The sequence below is a fragment of the Artemia franciscana genome, chromosome 3, assembly GCF_032884065.1.
Source record: "Artemia franciscana chromosome 3, ASM3288406v1, whole genome shotgun sequence".
NCBI classification, from domain to species: Eukaryota; Metazoa; Arthropoda; class Branchiopoda; order Anostraca; family Artemiidae; genus Artemia; species Artemia franciscana.
The window spans coordinates 26,472,510-26,486,499 of NC_088865.1; the positions used below are offsets into that span (position 1 = coordinate 26,472,510).

The window sequence follows — 13,990 nt, forward strand, 5'->3', positions numbered from 1 at the left end:
TCTGTGATTCTATTGTTTTATTTTTAGTTATGAATGAGTTTTTGTGCTGCACTCTAGTGTAGATCGTGTTTTTTTTTGTTGTTTTTTTTTGTTTTTATAGCATTCTTCGAAGATTCTATTTTTCAGAAAACTAAATATCGATTTTGAAACATGGAACGAGGAGAAACATACTACAAATGGAATTTACTACAAATGAAGAGTTTTATTACTGATATATTTTGAATCACTAATAAATACGAGTTTGTACCACAATTACAAAAAGTATACGAATTTCGTTGGTGCTTGAGTATGGTATTTCATAATCTTAGTCTTATTTGGCTACAATTCTAATCAAGTCCAACGTGTACAATTGAAACGAACAGAAATTGAAAAAAAAAGTTTTTCAAAAGAAAGATTTTTAGAGAAAAGTGGAATCTGGTGGTAAAACCAGAAACGAGCAGAAATAGCCGTTTAATAAGACAAACTTATCATCTACTTGGCTAAACTGTCATTTTCACTTTATTGAAAACTAAACAGGTGTTTCACAAATTGTCAGTTAACGTTGTATATTCGAATACAATTAACGTTGTATTGTATCTCGTTAATCTTAACGGTTTTGATGTAATTTTCTTATAACTTATTTTGCTAAAGTGAAATCTAGCTATTAAGCAGATTGCAAGTTCATATGCATATGTCGGGCCCTTGGATTGAAATAGTCCGAGGAATTTATTTGTTGTTGTTTAAAGTACTTCTAGACTTTTCCTTACTGAGCTCGTGGCAGGTGATTTGTTTTTGCTTTTAATGGTTGATTTGGATGATTTTCTCTAAAGAGGTTTAACATAATTGGGGTTTTTATTTCTCGAAGACGACATGGTTAAGTCGGTGTTTTAGGTTATTAGGTATTAGGGTTATTGCGTCTGTTGTCGGGTAATACAGTAATTAGGTAATTGAGTGGGTAAGAAAGTTTTTATTTTGATGCCCTTGGTCAAGGCCGTATTCAGGGGAGGGTTTAGGGGTTTGATCCTCCTCCCCTGAAAATGTTTGTCCGATTTGTAAAAACGCAATAAAATTTATAAAAAAATTTTGATGAGTTTTTTAAAGTTTTTTGTAAAAAGAATGTTAAAGGAATAATGAAGACCATAAGAAGTCGTACATTTTTGTTTTGTGAAGTCATACTGAGGAAGATCTCGTGCTCTGTTCTGTTATTATAGATGATATCATTGCAGAGCTCATTGTTAAAGAAGGCTTTGCTAGATGTGTTGATTGGTCTATTGTAACAGTTACTAGAGGACCTGAAAAATTAAGAGCTAGTAGCCCCACAATATCTTTGGTCACTTAGAAAGGACGGATGGATAATTGTAAATTTAATCAATTTTGTATATTTCGATTCAGCATAAGAAACCGATTCTTTTGATGTATCTATTGTTATCAAAATTCTGTTTTTAACAGTTTGGGTCACTATTTGGCCGAGTCGCTCCTTAATTGCAGTTCGTTACCACAATACACTGTCGCTGTTTTTTTTATGAATACAAAAATTAATAAATTACAAAGGCCAAACTTACCAATATAACATTAAAGTTTACAAAAAAAAATGCTACAGTTGCTACTGCGAAAAAATGTAATATTTAAGCTGCCCAACGAGGACATAAGGTTCTTCACCTTTTTGTACCATGTCGATTACGCTGATTAAGGAACTGACCGGAGTCTTCTCGAGGCAACAATATTTTTTCAAGGGGGGAGGGTGTCCCTTTTGCTGGTCTTTGGGGCATTACTCCTATCTCTTGTATGTTGTATGTTAGCATTGAATTTCGTTATATCTCGTATTAAAAACTAGCTAGAAAGACCTTGTTGCCTCTTTCCGGTCTCTACGGTCACTAAATAGGATTTACAGCTCTCGTACATCTTGATTTGGTTTTACTTGGGTGGGGCTCGGGCTTTTTGTCCTCTCAAGTGACCTATACTACGATCGGATGGCGATCGGGCTTTTGGCTTTGCAGATGTTTTGCCTCCCTATTAACCGTTGTTCCGAAACAAAATTTCTTTGACACTAAATTCTTAAATCCTAAAAATTTTCAATTTTTGTCAAGTTCTTTTCTGTATTTTTATTGCTTTGGTGAGGTTTCTTTGGGTTTCATTTTTGTATTGTGTAGCCAAGTTCGAAATGGTTTTAGAGGCGTCTACTCTGTATTTATATCATAGTATGTCGTGGCGAGTCTAGGCGATATAAAATTTTTAGCAGGAGATAGCTTGGGGTAATACATCTCCCAAATGGTACATCTGTCATAATCAGGCTGTTTTCTGGCCTAGCTTGAGCATGAGGAGATCTTATATTATATGGTCATTTTCCAAATTCCTATGTATGCTAAAGCACCGTTTGAAAGGTTCAAGAAAGTGTTAATTTTTCTTTCTTAACAGAGTCCTGGATTCAAGCTGGATAGTGAAGGTAAACCTGATCCTAGTCAAACTGAACCTTTCGCCGAAGAAGCTAAGTTCTTTGTCGAATCTCGTGTTCTTCAGCGAGATGTTGAAGTTATATTAGAGTCAACGAATAATGCAAACTTTGTTGGTAGTTTAATTCACCCAGTAAGTATATCAGATTTTCTCTGTAATGTTAAATAAATGTTATTCCACGTGAGAATGATAAACATTCGGTACAGAAAAGCCTACCATTAGGAGAATTTCGACCCATAACCTCTACCCCACATGCACATAGTTGTAGCAGAAGATTTTAGACAGTGTGTCCGAGGATCATTTTAGCGTTGGACACCTGAAAGGTACATTTGTAAAACTAAAGTTTTGAATTTTCCTGAGAATGTGTCTGACCCATTGGAGTACGGAGCATCTCCACTGTCTTAAGTGCATCCGAAGTTTGTTTACTTAGCCTGAATAACCTATGAAAAGGATTTGTCTTAATCTTTTCGTTTGCAAACTTATATTATGTTTTTTTTTTTTTCACAGACTGATAGAATTAAAACAATCATCTAAGTGAGAAATATACCGTTTTTCATACATATCCATACGGATAACAGTAAGTCTGCAGATAGAGCTTTTACAGCAAGAGACTGCAGAATTCGCTGCTGCCGAAAATATTCGTTATTTCGTCAAATTAGTCACGACCAACAGGTTGATTATTTGAATTTTTTGGAGAAATTACAAAAATCATGAAATTTCGGGGGCTCACGCTCCGTGGCCCCCTTAATACATGTCTGGTCACCTGCTTATGGTAGGCATGCTATATGCACAAATTCCCCGTCTCTCCCTCCCTCTTTCTCTTTTTCTGTTGCCCTTCTTTCTCTCCTTCCTCCTCTCTCTGTGTCTTTATACTTACCTCTTCCTCTATTCCCTTCCTTTTCGTTATCTCCCTCCTTTCCTCTCTCTCTCTCTCTCTCTCTCTCTCTCTCTCTCTCTCTCTCTCTCTCTCTCTCTCTCTCTCTCTCTTTCACTTTATCTCTCTCTGTCTTTCTTTAATTTAGTTCGCACTTTAACGGACTCAGTTAGGAAACCCAAATATAAAAAGATAGCGTACCTCATATATAAACTTGTCCCCGGGATAAAAATCGTCGTTTTTCTCTCGATTGTTTAGGGCAAGTTATTATCAAGCAAAGTAGCGTCGACGTCTTCTTAATTACGAGGGAAGAAACTCTTTTTTTGTCTTAATTTAAATGCAAATTATTGTGGAGTAAGTATTTTCAGTCAAGCCCGTATTCCTCTTAACTCTTGTAAAAATACTTGATATGGGCCTTCAGCGCTCTTAATAATTCGTTATTTTTTTCCCTCGCTTCAAAGTTTTAGTTGAATTATGACAATAGTTTCAGTTGTATCAGTGACTGGGGCCCTTTTAAGCTTTAACTACTCTATTTTCTTTGTAAAGTTTGTTTATGAGTATAATTATAGAAATGAGTAAAAAATTACTGAATAATAAAAACCATATCAAGTTGGACAATTTTGTTTTATAAAGCAATACCGAGTAAGATCTCATGCTCTCTTATATAATTATAGAATGGCAACATTGCAGAGCTCCTTGTTAAAGAAGGCTTTGCTCGGTGTGTTGATTGGTCTATTGCAACCGTTACCGGAGGACCTGAAAAATTAAGAGCTGCTGAGCGACAAGCGAAAGAAAAGCGGCTTCGAATTTGGCAAAATTACAGTCCAACTGCACCTACGATCACAGGTATTTAAATGCAAGTTTACTCTTTGGCCCAGGAACTGTGACATACTAAAGCCTATTTCAAGAATTTTAATGATACACTATACAATTAATTTTGAGGTACAATACAGTTTATTGCAAGAGTTCTAATATATATTAGAACTCTATATACACACACACACACACACACACACACACACACATATATATATATATATATATATATATATATATATATATATATATATATATATATATATATATATATATATATATATATATATATATATATATATATATATATATATATATATATATATATTTGCACATGGTTGTCAAGCCTGCACGTATAAAGAGGATTGTTTCCTCCCAAGATTAGTCCAAAGACTACCAACCCCCCCCCCCCCATTGCCATTGGAAAAATTGGAAAATCGTAACATAAAATACTTTTTCATACGATTCTAACACACCTTCCCTTGAGGGTTGGTCTAAGGAAGTCTATGATGTTCATCACGTCCTCCACCCCCCCATCTTATGTCAAAAAATGTTAACGTTTTTAGAAGAAATTTTCCTTTGTAGTTTTCTTTTCCTAACAAGTATTGACATATACCTAATGTAGGATTGTAAGACGATTGTAGGGAACATGGTACATTGTATTGAATTATCCAACTGTCTTCTGCCTAATTTCATAATTTTTATCGTTTTTATATTATAAAATTTAAGTTAAGGTAATATACATTTAAGGTAATATATAATTTTTGTAAAGTTTTGTCTATTCAACAGTCTTCAATCTTGTCCATATTATTTTCATTCAAGTAAAGGATACGAATCTGTACATTAGACAAACATTGTCACTGTATTAAGCAGTCTTTCGATTTGTGTTTGTGGTGAGCCTAATTGTTGATAACATTCCCTTAACTGGAAAGCCCGTATTTTCACACATGATAACAAACACCAGAAAAAAACTAATATTAAAGGACTTAGTTAGACTTAGATGCACAAATTGTTGAAACCACCCGGCAATCAGGAGAAATGGTTTCCTTTTTGTTTTTAGGATTTTATAAAACAGAAAAACATGAGTAATTTAATATATTTTCTCTTTAGGGCTTAGTAAATGGCGATATTGCTTGTTAATAATTCTTAGCTAACGATAATAAACTTATGGGACCTAAAAAAAAAAAATCAATTTACAATACAAGTAACAAAAGAAAAAGAACTTTTTGTGTTACAAAGTCAAAGTTGTTGAATTCAAAATACGACAGCCTGTAGATAGTTTTTTTCGCTTGCAGATGTAGCTAGAAATCGGAGACCCCGATATCATTTTTTTTTCTTATCTTTGAATCTTGGGGAAAAATCTGTGTTGTTCAAACAACTATCTTCAGCTAATGTCTTCAATACCAATTAACGATATATTCCTAGGGTGTCTGTCAAATTCCCCTGTCCCCTGCAGAAAATCTTCCCCCTCGCCCCACGGACAATCTCTACTTCCCCCACGTCCCGGAATATTCTTCGGATATGCAATATTGAGCTGAATGGGTGTATAACAAATAAAAAGAATGAGGAAAAGAATGTATTTTGGATTATCTTACCTATTTTCAAAAATATAGGCAAAATATATAGCGTAAAATACCCTATATTATTTGTTTTTTTTTAGTTCTTTTAATTATTATTTGGGGGGGGGGCTGAGTTATCATAGCAGGGTAAAATAAGGCCAAAGAGAACAGTTTGAAAATATGAAAGTAGTAGCAAACTGTAGTAGTAGTTCAAAAATATGAAGTAGTAGTAGCAAACTGTAGAAGGGTTACTTTATAATGGAAGTGCACAGAGTTAACTGCCTGGGACTAAGAAGCACTAGTAATTACTTCACTTGGACCTTGTCTGGTATCGACATCTATTATACTTGATACAGGTTACCCATTTCGATCGAGAGTGTGCCCACTAGGCATACATCAGAACATTTTCCCTGCTAAAGTTCCGTTAAGTGGGATGTTTGTTTTTTTTTCACTCTAATTTAAGTAACGTGGAGTCAACTCCCAAAGTTAGAAGCAAATTTGAAATGAATAGAATTTCCTATTCCAAATAAGTAAGCAATAGCTTAAGTAAAGAAATAATTGAAAGGTCATCACATGGTGAACATAAACAAGTATTGGGTATTGTCAGATGTCACGTCAATTTGATTTGAATAATTTGGATTCGAATCCCAAGTCAGAACCAAGTAAATTTTAAATGTACAGAATATTCTTTTCCAAATAAGTAAGCAACAATCTAAGTAGAAAAATTTACAAAGTCATCAAACGCTATTCACAAACAAGTGTTGGGTATCTTTCACTCGGCGTTAAGCTTTTTAATTTAATTTCAATAATATGTAGTTGGAACCTTGACAGAACCATATATTATGCCTATATTTTGGAATATAAGTAGTATTTCCAAAAATCTCTTCTTTTCTTCATTTTTTTTATATGTTTTACTTTTCCTTTGATAGTTTAATTTTACGTGCGGTAGATTTTTCCGGATAAATTTTCCGATGGGGAATTTTCCTAGGCGAATACGCCTAGAGCCATTCTTAACCTCTTTAAGGGTCTTAAAAGTGTATTTTGTCAGACCATAACTTTTAGTTATGAAAAGGATTTTAGTGAAGTAGTATTCAAAGAACAATGTCTACGTTTTTTGGTTATTCCTTGTTGACAGAGGCTTGGGCTATCGATGGAGGAATGAAGTAATGAAAAATTTTAGCAATGAAAAACAGTGATTTTTTTATTCTTTGTTGCTTCGGTTAGTAGTACAAAAATGGTAAAATGTGACTTTTGTGTTCTTAGTGTATAGCCTCTGTTCGGTTCTCATTTTACATCTATGTTTTTTTTTTTTTTTTTTTTTTTGTCAAAACATGAAATGAAGAACAATACTATGGTTCGGCGCACACATCTTTTATAATAACAGAGCCAAGTTTTTGGAAGGCAATAATAACCGTTGTTTTTACCCTTTTTGGAGTAACAGTAGGTTTGTTTTTATTATTTAGAAATTCAGCTGAAAAACTTGTGACTGACGATCGCAATGCCATTTTCAGTATATAATTTTAACTACATTAGTTGCGCATGGAGTGAACGAAGGGAGTAGGTTGCTACATCATCCTTTTCTCTTTTTTAGTTTTTAATTTTATTATTATTTTTCCATTTAGTGGATTGGGTACACAATTAATTTGACTTAGTAAACAACTGATATAATATTTACTTGATATATTAATCTTTACCGCTTAACTATAGTTAGCCCTCTGAGCTCTAGCCATAAAATTCTATTTCAAGTATTTTTTCTTATTTTTCTCAGGCTCTGCCAAACAATTTAGTGGAAAAGTATTAGAAGTTGTAAATGGTGACGCTATTGTTGTTAAACATCCAGATGGCTCTCAAAGGAAAATATTTTTGGCTAGCATCCGACCTCCAAGGTAAGTTACTGTCTCTGAATGTCCCAAATATACTTGGGGACGGAGGATGGCTTTCGTAATCAGGCTTATAATAATTGTACTCAGCCCTGAATCCTTTTTCTTATCTTTTTTCTGTGTATTATCAGTCGTTTCACTTTATTGAATATTCTTTTGTTTATTAGCTCTTATTCCTTTGCTCTCAGTTCAAATATGCATTTATTCAGACATTTAAGGTCAAATCTCTCTTTTGCAAAACAGCCACAAACAAGTTACACTTTCTTGGCTTCTGTATAATACTGATGCTGCGACTTTATTTTGGGTACATCCACGTTAATTGTCATCCTTGACTTGAGCATGTTAAAGCTTTTTTTAGGCTCTTTTTGTCTTTTTCCTTATCAATGTACTTTTTTTATGGTTTTTTTAAAGCTTTTTTGAAGTGTTATCGGCTACATAGCCGAGACATTTGGAAAAAGCATATGTTAAAGTTATGTTAATTTTATCTATATTTGACTGTGTATTCAAGTATTTAGGAATACACATGAAAATTTGTTTTCAAGAAATTTATTCTACGTATTCTGCGAGTGTATTTATCTTAAAAGATGTGTGATCAGGGCAGGATTTAAGCATAGGCCCAATAAGCTCGGGCCTAGGACACACGCTGCCAATGGGCGCAAAAAAAAAACACTTAGCGATTTTTCTTCCTTAACAAAAACTTGAATGATGTGATTATCATATCAAATTCATATTCAGTGAATTAGAGACATTAGAAATAATGACTGAAGTGGAATCGATTGGAGCAATTGTGCTTGGGCTGCTGCGGTAAAATTAAATCAACAAACGGCAGTTGATCCTCAGGGGTTTTGTTGAAAAACTCTTCATTTCTTAGAATTTAATTTGCACGCGTGTTGTGGATAGGCTGCGTAGTCTTCACAGTCACTTTTCTTGATAGGATTTTAAAACCTTTTTTTTATGACCAAGAGAATTCTATAGAGGAACCGGCATTACCGTTTAAAATAAATATACTTAAGAAATATTTGCCATAGTATTGCGTAAGTACATATATATATATATATATATATATATATATATATATATATATATATATATATATATATATATATATATATATATATATATATATATATATATATTATATATATATATATATATATATATATTGGTTTTTTAGTTTTACATTCTTTTTTTAAGGCCAGCTGAAGACAGGAAAGTAGCACGGCCTTTGTATGACATTCCATGGATGTATGAAGCTCGAGAATTTCTCCGAAAAAGGCTAATTGGAAAAAAAGTTGAAGTGACTGTTGATTATATTCAGCCGAAAAGTGAAATGTTTCCAGAAAAGGTAAAAAAAGAGATGTTATATTTCTTGTGTTGTTTTATTTATAACTCAGGAACTTGAATTATAGAAGACCTGCTAAAAATTGCAAACGAACAAATTAATTGTAATACGATAACCGAATTGAGAATAAAACAAAACAAGAACGGAGGGGGTGGGGAGGTTAAAGATAGAGAAAACGATAACAAATAAATAGAAAGATAATTAAAGATGTTTACTAAAGCAGCCGTAATTAGAATATACACAGTGAGGAGAACTACAAAAAAAAGTAATATATAGAAACAATAAAGCTACGTAGAGCAAAGTTCATCCCAAAAGGTTTTGTCGCATTTAGAAATTTCATGACAATCAATCTTCGCACCAAGTTAAAAACTATAAGGTTCTTTCTCTGTGCTCTCTCTGCTTTCTCTGTCCTTTTCTGTGTTCCCTCTTTATTTTTTTTTTCAACTTATCGTTTCCATTATATTTTCCTTACAAAATAAAAACGTACAAATAGTTTCTTATTTATTTACATTTTTCGTTAGAAAATCTAGTTCAAAAGTAAAACATGTAATAGTGAAGTTACTTTTTTTGTGGTGTATTATTATTATTGCTATTTGTACCGAAAACTGAAATATGTTGATGCCGGATTATAGCGCTAATCCCAGAAAATAGTCGAAAAAATACTTCGACTATTTTCTTCGACTATTAATTATATTGACCTAAAAATGCTCTTCCGTGTTTCGGCAACCCCCTCCCCCCAAAAAAAGCTCCAAGGGATCTCGTTATACCGCAGGATCTCATTCAACTAAGAGAATATGTGATTATAACAGGAATCGTTACTGTCTTTATAGGCCTGCATTAAAATTGTATAATAATATATTTTTTGTTGTTCAAAGCCACAAAATGAATTTTAAAGTCTATTTTTTATGTATTTTTTTTATTGTCTTATATCATTTCACGAGCCATGTTTTTTAAGGAAGTTTCGTTTGAACGTAGGTACACAGCGAAAGATTATTTCAAAAAAGATAATTTGTTTTCAGGAAGTGCATACTTTACTCTATTTTTCGGCATAGTTACCACGTTTGTTCGAAAACTTATCAAACCTTTCAACTAATTTCAAAGTAATTTCTTCATAAAAACTTTCTGCCGGCTCCAATAACCAAGACTTCAGGGGCAACCAGTTGAACCGGAGACGAAATATGGATTACGCAAATCACACCCAAATGGAGGCAACATAACATGGAATGGAAACACCCACACTCCCCTGAAAATTGGAAGGCCAAATCTCTCTCCCAGCGCAAAATCATGGCGTCGGTGTTTTGGAATAGGATTGGTGGTTTTTTTTTTTTTTGGTTGACTTCAGGCAACGAGGAACCACTATCAATGCAGGAGCATACTGCCTAACCCTCAGAAAGCTCTGCAGAGCAATAAAAAAAAGGCATGCTGACGAAGGAAATTGTCCTTCTTCGTGACAATGCAATACCTCACACTGCTGGTCAGACCCGCAATTTTTTGTACAGTTTTGGCTGGGAAGTCTCGGACTGCCCACCATACAGTCCTGATCTTGCGCTGAGTGATTACCATTCGTTTCTCCACCTCAAACAACACCTCAGTGGCCACCGTTACAATAATGGTGACGACGTAAAAACGGAAGTTAATTCCTGGTTAGTGGAACAGGTGGCACGTTATATGAAGAGGTTACTTCAAAATTAGTTGAGAGGTATGATAAGTGTTTGAACAAACTTGGCAACTATGCTGCTAAACAGAGTAAAGTATATACTTTCTGAAACTTTCTTTTTTAAATAATCTTTCGTTGTGTATTGATGTTCAAACGGACCGTATTTAAAAAACACGCCTCGTATTCATATAGGTGACTTTTAAAACTGTATGATTTGAACATCCCCCTTTTTTCTTTGCTTGTGAAATAGTTATTCTTATTAAATGTTTATGCCCTTTACATCCTTTAGATTTGTCTTACTGCATCTTTGAAAACTATAGGGAAATCCGGCATAGTAACCTCGTACACAATTTCTAGGGAGCGGCCTACTAAAATAACAAAAAATCCGGCAGACTTTAAGGAATTTCGGAACTATTGAACAAAATTATGAGATGTTAGGGTTATGTCTTTGGTTATCGCTCACTCTCCTCTCCCTCCATGTTCATGACTTTGAGTCCCACCATACTCGTGTCGCTACTTATTTTATTTAGTTACCGTATGGGTAGCATAAGGTTACCGTATGGGTTATGGATCTGTATCGTACGATCAACCAGGGAAATGACCACTCCTCTTTTTATATAAGGGTTGGGGGTTAGGAGAAAATTATAAATCAAGGCTCAAGGCTCGAAGATTTATTGAAACTTAAAACAACTAAAAAACGAAGTCTGTGTTTTTGTTCGAGTTCTAATGTAAACGGAAGACTCGAATCAAACGTGTTAAGAGGTGCCAAAAAAGCGTTAAGAGAAAATTTTTTCTCCCACTATACTCGTGACTGTTCTTTGAACTGAAACTCTAAAGAAATACTGATACTTATTTCCTTGTCGTCAGTAAACGATAACAAAATATTTTTGATTTTAAATATGCATCAAATTCTAATCTCACTTTCCTTAAAGAACAACTAGGGCCAGACAAACAAATCAAATTTGAATTTAGCTTTGACTGACACCGTTCCTGTAATTGTAACTAAAACTGTTCTTTATTAAATGACTTCTGTCTATTTAGGTATGTGCAACTGTAATAGCAGGTGATACGAATGTAGCTGAAGCGTTAGTTGCGAAAGGATTGGCGACAGTAGTACGATATCGACAGGATGACGATCAGCGGTCATCAAGTTATGACGAGCTACTTGCTGCTGAATTAAAAGCCATAAAATCTGGCAACGGTGTTCATAGTAAAAAAGATCCTCCGGTTCATCGAGTTCAAGACATCTCTGGGGTAAATTTTTTAAGTCATTTTTTTATTGTACTTACTTGGAACCACGCGGCCTGTGTGCTATTGTGCAAGGCCTGGTATCAATACGATGCAAAAAAAGCTACAAATATAATAAGTGTGTTTGGAAATATTCATAGTAGAGTGAATTTACGTTTAAAATAGGCAGGAAGAATTTTATAAGCTCAGTAAACAAAAGCAATTCTGGCACATGGAAGATAGAGTCTTGAAAAAAAAAGCTGGTCTAAAAGCTTATTGGCAAATATTTTTTTTTTGTATTGTTTTTTTGTTTGTTAAATAAATTCTCTTTCTCAAAAAGGACTGAACAAAATTTGGAAATATCATAGTAATTCAAATGGAACAGCCAAGAAATCAGGTTTTTGAGGCTTTCTTACGCTTCTATTTAACTTCGTCTCTCTAGGTAAAACAAAAATAAAAAAAATCTTAGATAACCTGTATCCGACGAGCCACCTAGTGGTGAATGTGTCCTTGGTTTCAGTTTATTAGCGCACAAGACCTGTTTTGATTGTGATCAAAAATTCGTCAGGAACTGTGTAAAAAAACAAATGTGAGTAGGAAAGGTGAGTAAGTGTACAAATGTGTGTTATTTGTATGCATATATTCAGGCATAACTATTAAACGTAAAAATTAGCCAGTTATCAAAAGAATCTTTGTTTCATTAGTTTATGATTTGACCATTATAAAAGCCACATGAGTAAAAGGTGAGGCTTTTCCTGTCTTAGAAAGTATTTGAGTTAGGAAAATTTTACTTTGAGGATGAAATTTCAGAGCCTAAATTATGACCTGGAGAGGTATTTTCAAGCTCCTATTGTTTTTTTTTTCTCTGTTTCTAAGGGGGTAGAAAATTGCACAGCTAGGTCTGGACTTCGAAAAAAAAATTCCTTAACTTAAATCGCCATGTTAGGATCATGGAAACTTATAAATCAAGGTTTAGTAATATCATGAGGCTCAAAACACTCAACTAATATGCCTTAAAGTTTCTCCTTCACCTGTCCTATACTTCTCCTTCTTCATAAAGTTCACCTGAGGTTATTGGTGTTTAAAAGAGAGAGAGAGACGAATTTATTATAACAATATATATATATATATATATATATATATATATATATATATATATATATATATATATATATATATATATATATATATATATATATATATATATGTATATATATATATATATATATATATATATATATATATATATATATATATATATAACATCAGTTTAACGACTACTCCAAAAAGTAAAAACTTATCAGAGGGAATGGTAATTCACGTAAAATACCACAATAAAAATTATGCTAACCATTTCCCTTTTTGTTACCACAAAACTTAGAAATAAACTATCACAGTAACACATTATGAGAATTATCTGAGAGTTAAAAAAAAAGCACCTTAAATAAATAACCAGAGTTAGGAGTCTCATTCTTGCTGTATAGAAACTAAAAAAAAGATGGATAAATAAAAATATCAGCTACTTGATTCAACGAAGAAATAATAAATATCATCAATTTTTTGTATTCTGATTAAGGTGGTTCTAACTTCTGGTCCCTTTATGGTGGACAGAGAACGTCGACCTTGTTGAAACGACTTTTCGGGTATTGACATATATACAGATCCAAGTGTATTAATCATGAACCAAGGATCTCAAGTACACCGGGCTGTAAAAAATTGCAATGTGTATGCTGTGTTGTAGCCTAAATAACTTAGGTAGTCCGAAAACAAGCAGTATCCCTAAACGCTGATTTGTGTTTTGAACCAAATCCCAGGGCTGTAAACTATCCAATGGTCGAATAGTGTTATTTTCAAAAACATGCACAGGACGAGCAATGGAAGAAAACATCCTAAGATAAACGCAACGATACTTAATTATAAATGGGTGGACAAGAGAAAAATAAAGACTCAATTCACAACCACCGAACGGAAATGACTTTCTGTAAAAGCTCGGAATCAACTGATTTGTGTACAAACCTGTTCTGTTTTGAAAATTTTACTTACACTCAAGGTTTTCAACCTTCAGAGATCTCTAATACCAATCAGCTGACTATTTACGACAAATATCAAGGGGACTAGGAGGGGGAACCGAATTCTACCGAAGTCGTAACCTATCTAGATCATTTTTTCCATCGCAAATGGTAGTATGCCAGTTTCAGAAGAAAT

The 13,990-nt window shown here is 33.6% G+C and overlaps 1 protein-coding gene across 1 annotated transcript in view; it reads left to right on the forward strand.

Annotated features, from left to right (window-relative positions):
- LOC136025091 (staphylococcal nuclease domain-containing protein 1-like) overlaps window positions 1-13,990 on the forward strand; it is a 58,708-nt gene that overhangs the window by 24,927 nt on the left and 19,791 nt on the right. Inside the window, exons 7-11 of the mRNA XM_065700813.1 lie at window positions 2,395-2,562; window positions 3,979-4,150; window positions 7,448-7,565; window positions 8,754-8,904; window positions 11,600-11,812. Coding sequence (XP_065556885.1) covers window positions 2,395-2,562; window positions 3,979-4,150; window positions 7,448-7,565; window positions 8,754-8,904; window positions 11,600-11,812 — 822 coding nt within the window. The remainder of the gene's footprint in view (window positions 1-2,394; window positions 2,563-3,978; window positions 4,151-7,447; window positions 7,566-8,753; window positions 8,905-11,599; window positions 11,813-13,990) is intronic.